The 19084-nt window shown below is 38.4% G+C and overlaps 1 protein-coding gene across 11 annotated transcripts in view; it reads left to right on the top strand.

Moving 5' to 3' along the window:
- Positions 1–19084, top strand: part of Znf462 (zinc finger protein 462) — a 160789-nt gene that overhangs the window by 64283 nt on the left and 77422 nt on the right. For 8 of the 11 annotated variants that reach the window (XM_087183599.1, XM_004848168.4, XM_087183598.1 and 5 more), the window contains exons 4-7: positions 67–231; positions 1624–1910; positions 4768–4886; positions 16855–17046. In XM_087183599.1, coding sequence (XP_087039725.1) covers positions 67–231; positions 1624–1910; positions 4768–4886; positions 16855–17046 — 763 coding nt within the window. The remainder of the gene's footprint in view (positions 1–66; positions 232–1623; positions 1911–4767; positions 4887–16854; positions 17047–19084) is intronic. The other 3 variants (XM_021261163.2, XM_021261166.2, XM_004848173.4) reach the window with 2 other exon arrangements.

The following is a 19084-nucleotide window of genomic DNA, read 5'->3' as shown; positions in this document are numbered from 1 at the left end:
ATATAATAAATGCCTATCTTTGAAGGAGGGCTTGGAGTACTGATGGCTACCACTGTATTTTACCAGCCTTTTGGTCACTTAGAAGAGGTGCCAAAGATCAAGGAGAGGAAAGTGGTGGGCTACAAATGTAAATTCTGTGTGGAAGTGCACCCAACGCTCCGAGCCATCTGCAATCACCTCCGGAAGCACGTCCAGTACGGCAGTGTTCCAGCCATGTCTGCTGCCGTGAAGGTGAGCCGGGGAGCTCTGGATGCCGAACTTGTGAGTGAGCGCCTCAAGTTACTTATTAACCCCATTGCTTAAAGCAGCTTGGGAGGACCATCTCAGAATGCAGCCATTCCTGAGTCACCTTTGCATCGGTTTGGCGTGTTTTGATTTTCTTTTTTTTGCAGGTTGGACCTTCCTCACCTTTCTGTCCAGGTAAAGGTCAAGTTTTGGTCTCGTTTCCATCTGATGTGGACAGTTTGGTGGACACAGAAGGTCCTGGACTCTCAGCACAGGAAGCCTCCGGTCGTCCTTTTATTCTGTGTTTAGTGCCGTTAGGTCTTGGTTCTTCCAAGTTTCCTGAACTCTTAAAGGGAATCAAGTGGGTTCTGTTCCTGTCATCTGCTCCTCTCGCTGCCTTACTCTCACTATTCTCATGTGGCCGAGGATGCAAAGAGCCCAGCAGAATCTGTCTTTTGCTTATCTTGGGGTGTCCAGGGAGTGCATGGGGCTTTGATTAAATCTAAAACCCAAATCCTCCAGGTTACCTATGGCCCTCATAGCTTTTTGACCTCGATTGTCTGCTCCCTTCCCTCTCCCCATGTGATTCAGCCAAGTGTCTTCCCTTTCTCCCAAACTTTATTAGGCCACCTGTTTTGAACATCGTAATCTAAATGGCAGTCATTGTTCATCCAGAATAATGAAGGCTGCTACTTTGAAGACTGACGTCTTCTGTCTTCGGTCAGAACAGTGGCAACTCAGGGAAAGCAGTAGGTAGCTTCTTCCACAGACCACTGCAATGTGCCCAGGTTTGTTTCCTGGAACCAAGCAAGAGAAAATCACAATTCCAAGGAGCCACCTTGAAAAATGGGTGATTTAAAACCAGGCCGCTACTTAATGTTTGCAATTAATTATGCAGCAACCTTCAGTTAAGGAGTGAAGTCACCAACTGGGGTGGGAGGCAGACAGCAGGATCTTTTGCTTTGCTTCATTTCCAAATGATGGCCCAAGGCTCCTACATGTCCAACCCACTCTGCTTCTTTCCTTTCTCTTCTTTCCCTTCTCTGAGCCATAATACTATAACCCAACTTGATGTCAGTTCAGATAGGATCACAATTTGAATTTTCTTTTTAAGACCAGGAATGAGTGCACTGTCGCAGACTGGGAGAGCCCCTCTCACATTTCCCAGGCAGTAATAAATTATGTCCGGATATGTTGCCCCTAAGTCAACACCACTGCATGAAGAATGGCCATATGGCTTGCCCTCCCTTTAGGAAGAGCCAGAGAGGCAGGGGAAGAAGCACTGACCAGAAATGCTGATGAGCTTGGGAGAATGAAGGGAGAAGAGGAAAGCTGGGGACAATGAAGATGGATATTTATTTTGTTGGTGGGGCATGTGTGTGTGTGTGGTTCTCTTAGCAGGAGGCTGAAGACCCTTCCCACTTCTTCCTGGATGGATTGGAAGCAGCCAAAGATGCCAGTGGAGCCCTTGTGGGCCGGGTGGATGGTGGACACTGCTTGCTTGATGGAATGTTGGAGGATGAAACCCGGCCGGGGGGATACCATTGCAGTCAATGTGACAGAGTCCTGATGTCCATGCAGGGGCTGCGTTCTCATGAGAGGAGCCACCTGGCCCTGGCCATGTTTACCCGAGAGGACAAGTACAGCTGCCAGTATTGCTCCTTTGTTTCTGCTTTCAGGCACAAGTAAGTGCTGTTGGATGGTCCCTAGGGTTACTGGGAGAAGATTTCATAGTAGAAGACAGCTAGGTTAGAGCAGGAGAAGCTTGAATGAGTAAGAAGGCTCCACTGTTGGCTCATTCCTGATGCTCCATTACCTGGATTCTCAGCTGTCTCATCTGTAAAATGGGGCTAAGAGCAGGAGTGACTGGATGGCATTAACTTTGGCAAATTCAGGCATTTTAAAAAATGAGAATTGAAGGAATTGCTGTGATTTATCTCAAGGAGGATGCAGCTACAGGGCACAGATGAATTTACTGATGGATTTGCCAAACATTCAGCCAAAACTTGGCCATTGTTTGAGGAAGTAACATTCCCTTTGGAAAATGGAGTTCCTAAAGAGATAAAATTAGGACTACTAATCTATATGACCGAAGAATCACTGCTTGGGATTTTTAAAAAGATATGGAAAGACAAAGTTTCCATGGATGCTAAAGAGATTAAAATTACAAGGAGCTTCTTGTGTCACTTCCCACAGTGAGTGTAAATTTGGGGTAGATATGTAAAGTTTCATGGAGTGAGGTGAAGAGGGGCTGTTCAAAGAAGCAATATTTTTGGGCCGGGGATTTAGCTCAGTGGTTCCACCGCCTGCCTCGCAAGTGCAAGGACCTGAGTTCGATCCCCGGTACCAAAAAAACAAAACAAAACAAAGAAGCAATATTTTGTTATAAAAAAGACAAATATTTAATAATGCGTTCCCACAGCCCTGGAAAAAGGTAACTGATTTTAAGACTTATCTGCTATTTATTTTTATGTTAATTGAAAGTAAATGATGAGCTGTTTGCTTCTTTAAAAAGGCAAAGTGCTAATTGGTTGTTGAAAAGCAGGAGGCAGTGTTACTGTCGAGGTTAGGATAGGTTACAAACCTTTATTAAACAGAGCCAAATATCTAATCTCTGTCATCAGGTTCATATATTGACATACAACTTGTGTTGTTCCCTTTGATTCATTAAGTATTTCTTGAACAGCATATATCACATTGTCTGACACATAGTGGAACGCAGTAAACAACTGTAAATAAAGGAATATACCCTGCTCTGGGCACTGTGCTTTGGGAGAACATAAAGATGAATAGGACAAAGTCTGACATCTAAGGGAATTTAGAGCCTAGGATTGTGTTATAAAGGAACCAAACAAATGAGGCACACCTGTTAAAGAAAATCAATAAACTGATGAGCAGTTTCAATGAAGGGAAATGTTACATCCACTTTGGAAGAGTCAGAAAGGCTCTATGGAGTACAGAGCATTTGAGTCAACTCTTAAAATAGGAAGATAAGACTTGAGTAGTTTGAGAAAGAGCTGTGTTATGGAGAAAAGGATGAGCGCTCAAGTTAAGGAGGATGTGAGCCTCATTGGTGCCTCAATAGTGGTTTAATTTGACCAGTTATTAAGCTGCATATAAGGGAATGGCAGAAGATAAGGTCTAAATATTTGAGTAGAAATCCTGTTTAGAGTCTCAAAATGCCAAATTAATACATTACTGGTATAAAAAGTCTGGACTGAGTATAACATAATTGCTAACATTAAGTACACTTCAGTATATACCAGGCACTGTACTAAGTGTCTTCAAGTATTACTATTGTACATTCTCAAAACAGGCCTATGAGGTACAGTCCTATCATCTCCATATTATAGATGAGAAAAGCAAAACCTAAAGGAGTTAAATAACATGGCCACAGTCTCAAAACTTGTTAAGTAATAGCTGGGATTTGATCCTGAGCAGTATGACTCCAACGTTTCTGCATTTTGAAAAAAGATAGGAGAGATCAACTCAGAAGCAGTGATAGTAGCTGATCCAAGAAGTTAAGAAATGGTGAAGAGAATGATTCTGCTTGCCTTAGAATTGATTTAATGTATGGGTTGAAGGAGTAAAATAAAGTACAAATAGCACCTAGTTCTCAGTTGATTGAGTGGGAGAATGGTAGTGCCATTTATAGAAACAGGAAAATGAAGAAGAAAATTCGTATTGGAAAAAAACCGGATAGGCTTGTATAACACAGGTTGTTTAAGAAGGCTAATGGACATCAGAGGGAGATGTCCAGAGGCAAGTGAAAATGTTGCTTTGCAGATCAGGAGAGCATTGCATGTTTAAATGGTAAGCAGCAGTACGCTCATGAGTCACTTCAAATGGAATTTAGTTCTCTGGGGTACTGATCAAATTAAAACTTCTTCCTCTACTTGTATTAGTTTTTAGACTAAAATTATTATGAAGAACTGGGAGGTCATTCTAATTAAATGACATCCTCATAAGTTGCTTCTAGAAGGCTGATGTACAGCAGAGATGGTTGTATTGATCAGAAGGATGACCAGCCTCTTGATCATGTGACTCCTATTTAAATACACTTACACTGTACTTCCATATTACTATAGGTGCTGGAAACACGACACTTCACTCTAAGCAGGTCAGCGGAAAACCTCCTTTCTTTACTCTAGTGTTCACATTAAAAAGAAAGCCCCCTTTAAGTCCTTAATTTAAGTTCCCATTCTTTTTAAAAAATAAGCTAAATGGGCACCCTCACTGACCAGGCAGAAAACATGAACTCATCCATCTTGTACCTTTTTTTGTTGATGTTGAGGCCCTATTTTAATTATCAGAGTCTACAGAAGAGAGAATAAGGATCTTCAAAAAGATCTCTTAATCTCTTTCTTTAGCTTTCTGTCCTCTTAGCTCTTGCCGATTTATATGGTAAGTACCATCATTAGAAAGTAAACAAAAGGACTTTAAGCAATGTAGACGTGGTATGCCTGGAAGAGGGCAATAAGAAAATGTTGCATGCACTTTTTAATCTTGCTATTTTCCTTTTTTTTTTCTCTTCCACATCAGTTTGGATCGCCATATGCAGACTCACCATGGACACCATAAACCATTCCGATGCAAACTCTGCTCCTTCAAGTCCTCCTATAACAGCCGGCTGAAAACACATATACTCAAAGCACATGCTGGTGAGTTGGTATTTGGAGTTCACAAGTTTTTCAGTAGGTTTGAAATATGTAATCTAATGTTCATGGTTGAGTCAAATTTTAAAAATGTCTTGGCCTACACATGAGCAATTATTATTTTTTTAATATTATTTTATTGGAACATTTTAGATATACAATATAATGTCATGCATCATTGGAAATTTGCACCTTTATATAATCTCTCTTGGTTCTTATTTTTCCCCCTTCCCCTGCCCTCCCTTCAACACCTCCATCCCTCCCTATTAACAAAGGCTTTGTTTCCAGTTTTTCATTCTCATATATTAATTCCATTCCTTTCTTTCCTTTCCCCTACCCCTCACACTTCCCCTTCCCCTTTGCCCCTTTTCTTCCTATTTCACATTATCTATTAGACCTTTTATTCCTTATTTACACTTTCAGTTTCTCAAACTAGAGAAACTATTCGGTATTTACACATGTGTGTCCTATTTATTTCACTTAGGAGTGTTGCCTCAATGTGCATCCATTTAGCAATAAATGTCTCTAGTTTCTCGTTTTTGATGACTAAGTAGCATTTTATTAAAAAAACACATTTTCTTGATCCAGTATCCAGTTGATGGGCATTTGGGCTGCTTCCAAGTTTTAGCTATTACAAATTGTACTGCTATGAACATGGGTACACTTATATCACCGTGGTATGATTCTTTTAATTCTTTGGGGAAGATACCCAGCAAGAGAATAGCTGGGTCAAATGGGACTTCCAGTCCTAGTTCTTTGAGGTATCTCCATACTGATTTCCACAGTGGTTGCACCAGCAGTGGAGCAGGGTTCTTCTTTCCCCACAGCGCTGCCAGCATTTATTATTGGTTGATTTCATAATAACAGCCATTCTTTCTGGGGTGAAGTGGAATCTCAGCATTGTTTTCATTTGCATCTCTCGAATGACCAGTGATTTTGAACATTTTTTCATATGTTTATTTGCTATTTCTACTTCTTTGTGTGAGAAATGCCTGTTCATTTCAGATGCCCATTTTCAGATTGGGTCTTTAAATTTGGGAGGTCTGATCTTTTTAAGTTCTTTATAGATTCAAGATAGTAGACCTTTGTCTGAGGAACAGCAGGTGAAGATTTTTTCCCACATTGTGGGTTGTCTGTTCACACTGTTGGTGGTTTCCCTTGCTGCACAGAAGCTTTCTAATAAGAAGAGATCCCACTTGTTGATTGTTTGTGCTAGTTCAAGGACAACTGAGGTTTTGTTCATAAAATCTTTTCCCACACCAATGTCTTCAAGAGTTCTACCTAACCTCTGTTCCAGCTGGTTCAGCATTTCTATTTTAATATTTAGATCTTTAATCCATTTCGATTTTAGTTTAGTGCATGGTGAGAGATATAGGGCTAGTTTTAATCTTTGACAAGTTGCAACCCAATTTTTCCAGCACCATTTATTAAAGAGGCTATCTTACCTCCAGTGAAGGTGTTTGGCACCTTTATCAAACATAAGATGGGTGAGTGTGTCTGGAGTTGTTTCTGCATTTTCTGATCTGTTGCACTGGTCCTCAAGTCTGTTTCTTTGCCAGTACCATGCTATTTTTATCAGTAGCTTTGTAGTATAGTTTCAAGTTGGGGGTTGTGATACCCCCTGCCATGTCTGGGATGCCATGTCTTGCTATTCTGGGTCTCTTCTTGTTCCAAAGGAATTTTTGGATTGTTTTCTCAAGGTCCATGAAGTATATGCTGCTGTGATTTCCATTGGGATTGCATTGAATCTATATAGCAGTTTTGGAAGTATGGCCATTTTCACTATATTGATCCTTCCTCCCCAGGAGCAGGGGGTGCCTTTCCATTTTCTGATATCATCTTCAATCTCTCTTTTCAGAGTGCTATAGTTTTCAGAGAAGAGCTCTTTGATTTCTTTAATTAGGTTGATTCCTAGGTATTTCAGTTTTTTGGATGCTATTGTGAAAGGAATTGTTTGCCCTATTTCTCTCAATGAGCCTGTTGTTCCTGTAGAGGAAAGCTATGGATTTTTTTTTTTTTTTTTTTTTTTTTAGTTCTTTTATTGGTACATTTGAGGTATACAATATGTTTACATTTATCATTGGGTGTTTGTACCTGTACCTGATATATCTTGGTTCTTATTTTTTTCCCCATTCCCTGTGCTCCCTTCACCCCCTCCACCCTTCCTTATTTAAGTAGATTTCATTTCCTTTTTTTTTTCTTTTCTCATAGTTTTTCCTTTCCCTCTTTTCCTTTCCCCTTCCCCTCCCTTCACTCCTTCATCTTTGGACCTTTTTTCCTATTTCAAATTATCAATTATTCATTTTAATCATTTTAACCCTTGTTTACACTATCAGTTTCTCACACTAGAGAAACTATTCGGTATTTACATATGTGGGTCCTATTTATTTCACTTAAGAATATGGCCTTGATATGCATCCATTTAGCTATAAATGACTCTAGTTTTTCATTCTTTACGCCTGAGTAGTACTCCATTTTATAAAAAAGCCACTTCTTCTTTATCCAGTTCCCAGTTCATGGACACTTGGGCTGCTTCCAATCTTTAGCTATTACAAACTGTGCCACTATGAACATGGGTGCACATATATCACTGTGGTTTGATTCTTTTAATTCTTTTGGGAAGATACCCAGCCAGGGTATAGCTGGGTCAAATGAGACCTCTAGTGCTAGTTCTTTGAGGTATCTCCATACTGACTTCCACAGAGGTTGCACCAGTCTGCACTCCCACCAACAATGGAGAAGGGTTCCTTTCTCTCCACAACCCCACCAGCATTTGTTTTTTGTTGATTTCTTGCTAGCAGCCATTCTTTGTGGGGTGAGGTGGAATCTCAGTGTTGTTTCCATCTGCATCTCTCGAATGACCAGTGATGTTGAACATTTTTTCATATATTTGTTTGCTGCTTTTACTTCTTTGTCTGAGAAATGTCTGTTCATTTCAGATGCCCATTTTTGAATTCGGTCTTTGAATTTGGGGGGTATGATTTTTTTCAATTCTTTATATATTCTAGATAGTAGTCCTTTGTCTGAGGTACAGCTGCTAAAAATTTTTTCCCATATTGTAGGTTGTCTATTAGCTCTGTTGGTGGTTTCTTTTGCAGTGCAGAAGCTTTTTAATAAGATGAGATCCCAGTTGTTGATTCTTTCTGCTAGCTCCCATGCTGCTGAGGTTTTGTTCATGAAGTCTTTTCCTATGCCACTGTCTTCAAGAGTTCTACCTAACTTATCTTCCAGCAAGTTTAGTGTTTCTGTCTTAATATTTGTATCTTTAATCCACTTCAATCTTAGTTTAGTGCATGGTGATAGGTATGGGTCTAGTTTTAATCTTTGGCAGGTTGAAATCCAGTTTTTCCAACACCATTTATTAAATAGGCTATCTTTCCTCCAGTGAGGTTGCTTGGCTCCTTTTTCAAAGATGAGGTGGCTGAGCATGTCTGGAGTTGTTTCTGCATCTTCTAATCTATTCCACTGATCCTCAGGTCTGTTCCTTTGCCAGTACCATGTAGATTTTATCACAGTAGCTTTGTAGTATAGTTTCAAGTTGGGGATTGTGATACCCCCAGCCATGTCTCTGTTGCTTAGAATTGCTTTAGCTATTCTAGGTCTCTTATGGTTCCAAATGAATTTTTGGATTGTTTTCTCTAGTTCTGTGAAGTATATTGTAGGAATTTCAATTGGCGTTGCATTGAATCTATATAGTAGTTTTGGAAGTAAGGCCATATTCACTATATTGGTTCTTCCTACCCAGGAACAAGGGATGTCTTTCCATTTTCTTGTATCCTCCTCAATCTCCTTTTTCAGAGTGCTGTAGTTTTCAGTGTAGAGGTCTTTTGCTTCCTTTTTTAGATTGATTCCTAGATATTTCATTTTTTTGGATGCTATTGTAAAAGGAATTATTTCCCTAATTTCTCTCTCAGTGAGTCTGTTATTTGTGTACATGAAAGCTATTGTTTTTTGAGTGTTGACCTTGTATCCAGCTACTCTATTGAATCTGTCAATTAAGTCTAGAAGTCTTCTGGGGGAGATTTTTGGGTCTTCTAAGTAAAATATCATATCGTCAGCAAATAATGACAGTTTAACTTCTTCTTTTCCTATCTTTATTCCTTTTATTTCTTTCTCTTTTCTAATTGCTGTGGCTAATGCTTCCAGAACTATATTGAACAGCAGTGGTGATAGTGGGCATCCTTGTCTTGTTCCTAATTTTAGCTTTGAAATTTTCAGTTTTTGAACATTTCATATGATGTTGGCTGTTGGTTTTTGATAAATAAGCCTTAATCAGGTTAAGATAAAGACCTTCTATTCCAATTTTCTGTAGAGTTTTTATCATGAATGGGTGTTGGATTTTGTCGAATGCTTTTTCTGCATCTATTGAGATGATCATATGGTTTTTGTCCTTGACTCTGTTAATATTGTGTATTACAGTTACTGATTTATGAATATTGAACCATCCTTGCATCCCTGGGATAGATCCAACTTGGTCAGTGTGTATGATCTTCTTGATGACCCCCTGTATTCTGTTTGCCAGTATCTTGTTGAGGATTTTTGCATGTATGTATGTTCATTAGGGAGATTGGCCTGTAGTTCTCTTTTTGGGTTGGGTCTTTCCCTGGTTTTGGAATCAAAGTAACATTTGCTTCCAGGAATGAATTTGGAAGTATTGCTTCCCTTTCAAATTCACTGATGAGTTTAAAGAGTAATTGCATTAGTTCTTCTTTAAATGTCTTGTAGAATTCAGCAGTGAAGCCATCAGGACCTGGGCTTTTCTTTGTTGGTAAATGTTTTATTGCATTTTCAATTTCACTCCTTGTAATTGGGGTGTTTAGAATTTCTATGTCTTCTTCATTTAACTTTGGCAAATTGTATGTATTTAGGAATCTGTCTATTTCTTCTGTGTTTTCCGTTTTATTAGAGTACAGGACCTTGAAGTAGGTATTGATGATCCTCTGGATTTCTGCTGGATCTGTTGTGACTTCACCTTTTTCGTTCTTAATTGCATGGATTTGAGACTTTTTTCCTTTTATTGATAAGCTTGGCTAAGGGTTTATTGATTTTATTTATTCTTTTGAAAAACCAATTCTTCAATTCATTGACTTTTTTGTATCATTCTCTTAGTCTCCATTGCATTGATTTCTGCTCTGATCTTTATAATTTCCTCTCTTGTATGAGCTTTGGGTTTGTCATACTCTTGTTTTTCTAGGAGGTTGAGGTTCACCATTAGGTTGTTTATTTGAGTTCTCTCTGTTTTCCTAATATGGGCATTCACTGCTATGACTTTCCCTCATAGAACTGCTTTCATTGTGTCCCATAGACTCCTGTATGTTGTACTGGCATTATCATTTACTTGTAGAAACTAATTTCTTCTTTAATTTCCTCTGTGACCCATTGGTTGTTCAAGAGGATGTTATTCAATTTCCATGTGTTTTTTGGGGTTTTGCGGTTTCATATGTTATTTATCTCCAATTTTATTGCACTATGGTCTGATAATATACAGGGGGTAAGTTCAATTCTTTTACATTCACTTACACATGTCCTATGAGCTAGCATGTGGTCTATTCTGAAGAATGACCCATGTGCAGCTGAAAAGAATGTGTATTCCGATTTTGTGGGGTTGAACGCTCTGTAAACATATATTGAGTCCATTTGTTCAATAGCTTGGTTCAGTTCTAGAATTTCCTTGTTAACTTTTTGTCTAGATGATCTGTCTGTTATAGTGGGATAAGCTATTGATTTTTGTGTGTTGCCCTCATATCCAGCTACTCTACTGAATTTGGTTATTAAGTCTAAAAGACTTTTGGTGGCATTCTTGGGGTCTTCTATATAGAGTGTCATGTCATCTGCAAATAATGACAATTTGACTTCTGCATTTTTTATCTTTATTCCTTTTATTTCTTTCTCTTGTCTAATTGCCGTGGCTAATGTTTCCAAGTCTATATTGAACAGGAGTGGTGATAGTGGACATCCTTGCCTTGTTCCTGATTTTAGTGTGAAGGATAAAAGTTTTTGCCCATTTAGTATGATATTGGCTGTTGGTTTTTCATAGATGGCTTCTATCAGATTGAGGTAGAGACCATCTATTCCAATTTTTTGTAGGATTTTTATCATAAATGCATGTTGGATTTTGTTAAATGGTTTTTCTGCATCTATGGAGATGATCATATAGTTTTTGTCCTTGGCTCTATTGATATAGTGTATTTCATTGATTCATTTTTGTATGTTAAACCATCCCTGCATCCCTGGGATGAATCCCACTTGGTCAGGATGTATGATCTTCTTGATGATCTTCTGCATTCTATTTGCAGTATCCTGTTAAGGATTTTTGCATCTATGTTCATTAGTGACATTGGCCTATAGTTCTCTTTTTCGGTTGGGTCGTTCTCTGCTTTGGGGACCAAGGTGATGCTTGCTTCCAGGAATGAATTCGGGAGTATTGCTTCCCTTTCAATTTCATTGAAGAGTTTAAACAGTAGTGGCAGTAGTTCCTCTCTAAATGTCTAGTAGAATTCAGCAGTGAAGCAATCAAGACTTGGGCTTTTCTTAGTTGGTAAGTTTGGTAATTATGTTTTCAATTTCACTGATTGATCTTGGATCATTTAGCATTTTTAGGTCTTCTTTGTTGAACTTTGGTAATTCATACGTATCTAGGAATCTGTCCATTTCTTCTGTGTTTTCCATCTTATTGGTGTATAGGTTCTGGAAGTAGGTATTGATGATCCTGGATTTCTGCTGAGTCTGTTGTAATTTCACCCTTTTCATTCCTAATTGCACAGATTTGGGCCTTTTTCTTTCTTTTTTGTGGGAAGGTTGGCTAAGGGTTTGCCATTGTTGCTTACTCTTTCGAAGTACCAACTCTTGGCTTCATTGATTTTTTTTGGATCATTCTCTTAGTCTCCATTGCATTGATTTCTCCTCTGATCTTTATAACTTCCTCCCTTGTATGAGCTTTGAGTTTGTCCTGCCCTTCTTTTTCTAGAAGCATGAGGTTCAGCATCAGGTTGTTTAATTGGGCTCGCTCTGTTTTCCTAATATGAGTATTCACTGCTATGAATTTCCTTCATAAGACTGCTTTCACTGTGTTCCATAGATTCCAATATGTTATATTGTCACTGTCCTTTAATTGAAGGAACTGTCTGATTTCTTCTTTAATTTCCTCTGTGACCTATTGTTTATTCAGAAGTGTGTTGTTCAGTTTCCATGTGTTTATGAAATTTTTCCAGTTTCTTTTGCTATTGATCTCCATTTTCATAACACTATGGTCTGATAGTATACAGGGGATAACTTCAATTCCTTTTCACTTACTTGAACATGTTCTATGAGCATGTATGTGGTCTATTTTGGAGAACAACCCTTGTGTAGCTGAAAAGAATGTGTATTCTGATTTTGTTGGGTGGAACACTGTAAACAGTTAAGTTCATTTGTTCAAGAGTTCGATTGAGTTCTAGTATTTCATTACTTATTTTTTGTCTAGTTGATCTATCTATTTGTGACAGTGGGGTATTGAGGTCCCCCACTACTATTGTATTAGTGCATATATGACTTTTCTTGTCGGTTAGTATTTGTTTTATATAGTTGGGTGCACTAGTGTTTGGTGCAGAGATATTTATGATTGTCGTCTCTTCCTCTTGGATTCTTCCCTTTACAAGGATGTAGTGTCCTTCTTCATCTCTCTTAATCAGTGTTGGTTTGAAATCTACTTGATCTGCCAAGAGGATAGCTACTCCTGCTTTTTTTCAGGTTCCTGCCACATGGAGTATTGTTTTCCACCCTTTAACTTTCAATCTATGAGTTTCTTTTTGAATTAAGTGTGTTTTTTGTATTCAGCATATTATAGGATTTTGCTTCTTGACCCATTCTGCCAGTCTATTTCTTTTGATTGGTGAATTGAGACCATTAACATTGGTGGTTATAACTGATATGTATTGATTTATCATTGTCATGACATTTCTTTTTGTTGTATTCTTCCCCTTTACATTTAATTTCTTGTTGCACCTGATAGCTTCATTCTGCTGTGCTTTCTGGGGTTGTGATCCTCAATATCTGTTCCTAGGATATTGTGTAAAATTTTTTGGAGTGTTTGTTTGGTATTCACAAAGTTCCTAAGGTGTTCTTTTTCATGAAAGTATCTTATTTCTCCATCCATTTTGAAAGATAGTTTTGCAGGGTACATCAATCTCGGTTGGAGGCTGTTTTCCTTTAGGGCTTGGAATACATGACTCCAAGCTCTTCTTGCTTTGAGAGTTTGCTTTGAAAAGTCTGCTGTGATTCTGATGGGTTTTCCTTTGTATGTGTTTTGGTTCTTTTCTCTAACTGCTTGTAGAACTTTGTTCTTCTGCTGGGTTTCTGGAATCTTAACAATTATATGCCTATGTGCAGATTTTTCTTTGATTAAGGCTATTTGGAGTCCTGTGTGCCTCACTTATCTCTATGTCAAGTTATTTTCCCCTGCTTTGGAAGAGTTCTGCCATTACTTCTGTGTACATTTTTTTAATGTCATCTGCACTCTCCTGTTTCTTCCTTGACTCCAATCAGTCTGTTATTATTCTATGCATCATCTAGCAGCTGCTGGATTGATTTCTTGTAGTCCCTTACAATTTTGAAGCAATTTTTCTTTTCCTGGTCACTAATGATGAGCAATTATTCTTGAGACAGTTGCAGGTCAATTTTATTTTTACCTATTAAAGATAACTGAAAAAAATAGGACAGATTTAAAGATAATTACTTAAAACCAAAATAATCGTGCATATCATGTTTGGTTCATGCTACTGACAGATTAGAATTAGACTGTTTCTGAATTACCTAGCCTTGTTAATCAATTGCAGAGTTGTTATATCCACTAAAGGTAATACTCAGCTAAAATAAGGGCATAAATTTGAGGAGGGTTGAAAGGACAGAGATCTCAAGGTGTATGGGATTTCTCAAGAGATGCCCATCAATAAGTCCTTTCTTTAATTTTGCTTCCAGGGTACCCAGGTGATGTTCTAGTCCCTAATGCACCATAGTCCATCTTACTGTGTTCACTGCATGAACATCACTTACCTAAGGCTGCACTAAACATGTTACAGGGATTATCTTATTCAGTCCTCTTGATAATCCTAAAGGGTAGATAGATATTAGGTAACTTCTCTTTTGGCTTCTATGGTACTTTCCCACACTTTGAATATTGGTGTAAAAACTGCTCAGAACCTGGATCATTCATTTTTGCCACCTGCTGTTACCTCATGCAAATAGGACCGTGTCTTTTCACTATCTCATAAGTGTTGAACCTGTTGGACTATCTTATTACAGTAAAACTAACCCAGTCTCCCAACTGCCCAAGTGCCCCTGGGGATCAGAGATGGAACAGGGAAGTTAGCTGTGTGGGCCTTTTTCTGTCTGTTAAGTATCTGTATGTCTCTAGGAATTTTAAAGTCTAGGGAATAAGTGCATTTAGAATTCAACCCACTTTTTTCCAACTTGTGCATATTGCAAATTATTCAGCTAGGACAGCATCCTGATTTTTCCCCCTAGGCCTCAGCCTGGTCAAAAACACTTTTACCAGTTGGGAACTGGGTGAGCGATTTGGTCTATGGGAAGGACCTTGAAGAGTCTTAGAGGTGCACATTGACTCCAGGGTATTAAGCTAAAGTGTTCTTGGAACTGACCAAAATGACTGATCTCCTTGTTCTCACTGTCTGGCAAGGAGGAAAGAGACAATGGGAACAGTGTAATTCCACTCTTGATACCTTGGAACCTTGGTCTCCGTGATAAGACTCTGAGCCACTGAGAGAGCTTGGCTTGGAGAGAGCTTGGCTTGGAGAGAGGCCAGTGCATTTTCTAAAAGTCCCTCAACTCATCTTTTTTTTTTTTTTTTTTGGTACCAGGGATTGAAATCAGGACCTTGTGCTTGCAAGGCAGGCAGCAGAACCACTGAGCTAAATCCTTGGCCCTTGACTTATCTTGTCTATTTTCAGTGGACTATTCAGTGTATTTTAGGATGAGCAGTAGTATGAACCAGTCAAATAATCTAGATTTGAATTCTCTCTTAGGTTGTGGGACTCACAGCCACCCAACAGGGTCATGCAACTAAGCTTGCATTTTAAAAAACAAAAGCAAATAATATAAGGGCAGTATATTAGTGCCACTAATATTGTCCACTGCCAAGTATTATTGTCTAGCTCCTTGGCAGTGGCGACTAACTAGCATTTCTGTCCGTATCCTCTGACTTTGAACTTCTTTCCTTATGCTGTAGAATGTTGTGTAATTTAAGGTTTTCTGAAGCTTTCAAGACTATCTTGGAAATGCAAGCGCTGAGAGTCATGAGAGGTGAGAAAAAGGTTTAACTGTAGAACTGGGATGCTGAGATCTTTAGCGATTTTTTGGTGGTAGGGAAGTAACCATTTCAACTGGCTTAAAACAAGGGCAGGTTTAGCTTCTGGTTCCTGTCTTACTTACTATTAATCTCTACACCACCAGCTCTGCCCATTTATTTTCACCATCCCACAGAATTTACATTACCAAAGATCCTGTTTTCGCCTCTTCTTCCTTCTCTTGATTTTAAAATTTCACCCTAAAAAGAAATTTTCAAAGTACATATTTATTAGAGTACATATTTATTAGTATGTATTTATTTAAAGTACATATTTATTAAAGTACATATTTATTACATACTTATTATATATAAATGCTGTTAACATTCAATATTTCCTTTTATCCATTTTCTCTATATATTACCTTTAAGTTGTGTTTATAATTTAATCTAAAATACATTTTTCATATATATATTATATATGTTATATATATATAATATATATATAGTTTGTTTGTTAGTTTAGGTACCAGGGATTGAACTGAGGACCTTGTACTTGTGAGGCAAGCTGCAGCACCACTGAGCTAAAAAACACCTGGCCTGCCTATATATTTTTAGTTGTCTATATTATTACAAACTTTAACGATAGCTTATCAAGAAGATATACACACATTACCTAGTCTTTTCCTTATGTTTAAAAATTTAGGTTCTTTTATACTTTTTAAAGCATAAATAATGTAAATTTCTAAAAATATTTTCTCTATTTTAAAGGGCATTTTCTTAATAGAGACTCTTAGAAATAGAATGACTGGATTGGTTGCCAAATTTCTTCTGTTATTACTAAAAGCACAGTTGTCTTCTGAAGTAATCGTTCAATGTATGTCCAGCAGCATACACATGTGTACTTCATGTCCTTAATTCTTAAAATATTCATTTAAAAATTGAATCATGGCAAAAGTACATCACACTCTTGTCTTAATTTGGTCATTGTGATCTGTGGTGTATTTTGCTTTAAATGAACTTTTTTGAACCATCTTGGTGATACACACCCTCCCTGTGTTTACAAAACAAGTCTTCCCACCAAAAAAATGACTTATTTTGACCTATTTCGGCACTGTTGATTAGATAAGAAAATGAAGTTTATGATCAGGTTTCTGAGTTACGCGATGTGTGTGTGTGTGTGTGTGTGTGTAATGGGTCGGTATGTAGTGTATGATTGAGAATTGTACAATTCAGCTTGCATAGAATGACTGTGTTTAGAAATGCTATCAGTAGATCTTTTGATTGAGAATTAAGCACATCATTGTCTATGCTTGAATGAAACCTGGCATAGTGATTTTTAGTATGGAGAGGTAGCAAAAAAGATTGGGAACCTTTTCAGAAGGAGTTAACAGAAACAAGTGGGTGGGGAATCATCTCTAAACTTCATCTTTACAAGTAGATTATGAGATGCACAGCAACCAAGTCACAAGATTATGGAGCATGTAGAAAAGTCTCGTCCCTAGGAGGCCTTGTGCTGTGATAATGGGCAGGTGTTGTGATAATGGACAGGTGGTTAGCCTGTAAAGGTTCCTAGACCATGAAGCTTGGGAAGCATGTCTGTTGAGTGAATTAACTGTATTATTTTGTTTTTCACCCCCTCCTTCTCCTCCCTGCCCTGTTTCCTGTCCTGACCCTTGCCACTATCCCTTCCAGGTGAACATGCCTACAAATGTTCTTGGTGCTCATTTTCCACCATGACAATCAGCCAGTTGAAGGAACATTCCCTCAAGGTCCATGGAAAAGCCCTGACCCTCCCCCGGCCACGCATTGTGAGCCTCCTCTCCTCACATGCCCACCACTCCTCTCAAAAGGCTACCCCAACCGAAGAAGTAGAAGACTCCAATGGTAAAAATGGGCTCCTGAGCCACACTTAGGGTTGGGGAGGGGTGGGATCAATTGTCTTGCTCTTTCTAGAGTGGGCAAGGATCAGTTGTATTAGTCTTTTAGAGGAACACATTATATGAAAACATGATGGTTTAAGTAAAGGAAGAAATGTGCAAAGGTTTACAAAGTGGAGTTGGGAGAAGTGTAAACTCTGAGCATCTGTGAGATACCTTCATGAAAACATCCGTGGGTACCAAGTGAGCATCACTTACGAAGGACCACAATGGGTGGAAGTGGGATGTGTTAGTTTTGGATTCTTCCATTGTGGGTTCAAGCAAGCCGGGACTGAAATACCAGGCAGATATTTTTCTGTTTGCTTGTTTTCATTTATATCTTGTCTTAAAAAAATATGTTCTGTGAGGTTTTTGGAGTGACACATGTAAGTTAACTACATAAAACTCAGAGTAGGAAGGAGAAGGTTGAGTCACTGAACAGATCATGTGATATGTTAAGGGTACCATAATGATTTCTTAGAGCTGAAGGATGTTGAGTAAGCATTAGTGGGAAGGAGGGTTTAACTGCCCAGTCCTGCAGATTCAAAAAAAATATGGGAAAATATGGAGAGATTTGCTCATAGGCAGTGTGACCAAAGCTTGTGCAGGCATGGTGTACTGAACAAAGGGAGAGTTTATTGTTTTGATGAGACCAAGAAACAGCTCACCTCAGACGACCGCTGAATCAGAGACTTAAGAGAGAAAGGATAAAGTCTGTAGATCCTGAAGTTGTGAAAGAGTTTAGAGCTGTTCTCTTCCACCTCCTTCCAAATACTTAAATCTCTTCTGCAGTTATTGCCACCAGCTTACATACCTCCCAGATCAGGGAATTGGCTGTTACCAAGGCCCACTGTTCCATTCTTGGGAGTAGATTGGTGGATAGGAAAGAAAGTGGAACAAAACCTTGGATTTGAATCTTCTCTCAATGCTAGTTATATTTTCCTGAGCAATCTTAGCCTAAACCTGTATGTAAAGTTAGATATGGGTTGTCTTGAGAGATTAATGAGAAAAAGGTACATATGTAAAATGCCTAACATAACATCTGACACATAGGAAGTATTTTATAATGGTTATTTTATTTCTGTGGTTTTCAGTCTTTGCAATTTTGGCCTTTGGGGCCATTTAAAGTAAGTATGAATTTTGGGTAATTTTTAATGTAAGGATTTAAAATGAGAGACTCTTCAGGTGACCTGATGATCTGATGATCCAACCTGTCAATGTGATCTAATTCTCATATTATCAAAGCAGTGAATGAGTAACCTTTATTCACAAGCCCTGCGAGTAGGAAGAAATGGAAAGGTAAGTCCTGAGATGAAAAAAATGTCTTTGTCAAGTTGTGGTGCTTGGTGGCCATTCCTTGCAAACTATTAAATACTGTATTAAGCACAATACCTGTCTTAAATGACTCAAACCTAGAGCTGAGTGAAACTACTTGTAAAAGGGTAAAAAAAAGAAATGCATTCCTTGTATCTTGAGATTCTATTCATTGGGGAAAAAATTGGTATATTACAACCAGAGGGCAAAATCTACTATGACCCAAATTATAAGATTTTTAGCAATGAGATTTTTAATTAAATCATTTTCATCTGAAATAGAGGCTACATCTGTGAAGCCTTTTCACAGAAACTGATACAGTACATTCAAACACTATTCCTAGCAAAGACTTTTCTGGGACATTTCTCTCAGTGTCATCTTCTTTGACCTTCTCCCTTGATAGTTGGACAAGAGAATTACTCCTTTAGACAGCTCACTGCATGGATCATCTTTTTCAGTGTAGGCTAAAAGGAGTTGAGCTCCTTCAGCTCCCTGAACCTATACTCTCTGCCCAAAGCTTGAGCAGGCACAGAACAATGAGAATGAATACAGCACTGTCCCGGCCCTCCGGTAACTTAAAATCAAATGTTTAGAAGGTATTATCAACACTCATATCTGAGCTAACCACAACCTCAGGTCTGAGGTCTAATCATTTTTGGGGAGTTGACCTCAGATTCTTAGAAGCCTGGATT

Source organism: Heterocephalus glaber, unplaced genomic scaffold (genome assembly GCF_053883595.1).
Source record: "Heterocephalus glaber isolate CG9 unplaced genomic scaffold, H.glaber_assembly_v1.0 deba00001481, whole genome shotgun sequence".
Lineage (NCBI taxonomy): Eukaryota > Metazoa > Chordata > Mammalia > Rodentia > Bathyergidae > Heterocephalus > Heterocephalus glaber.
This window is presented reverse-complemented; position numbering and strand designations above follow the sequence as displayed.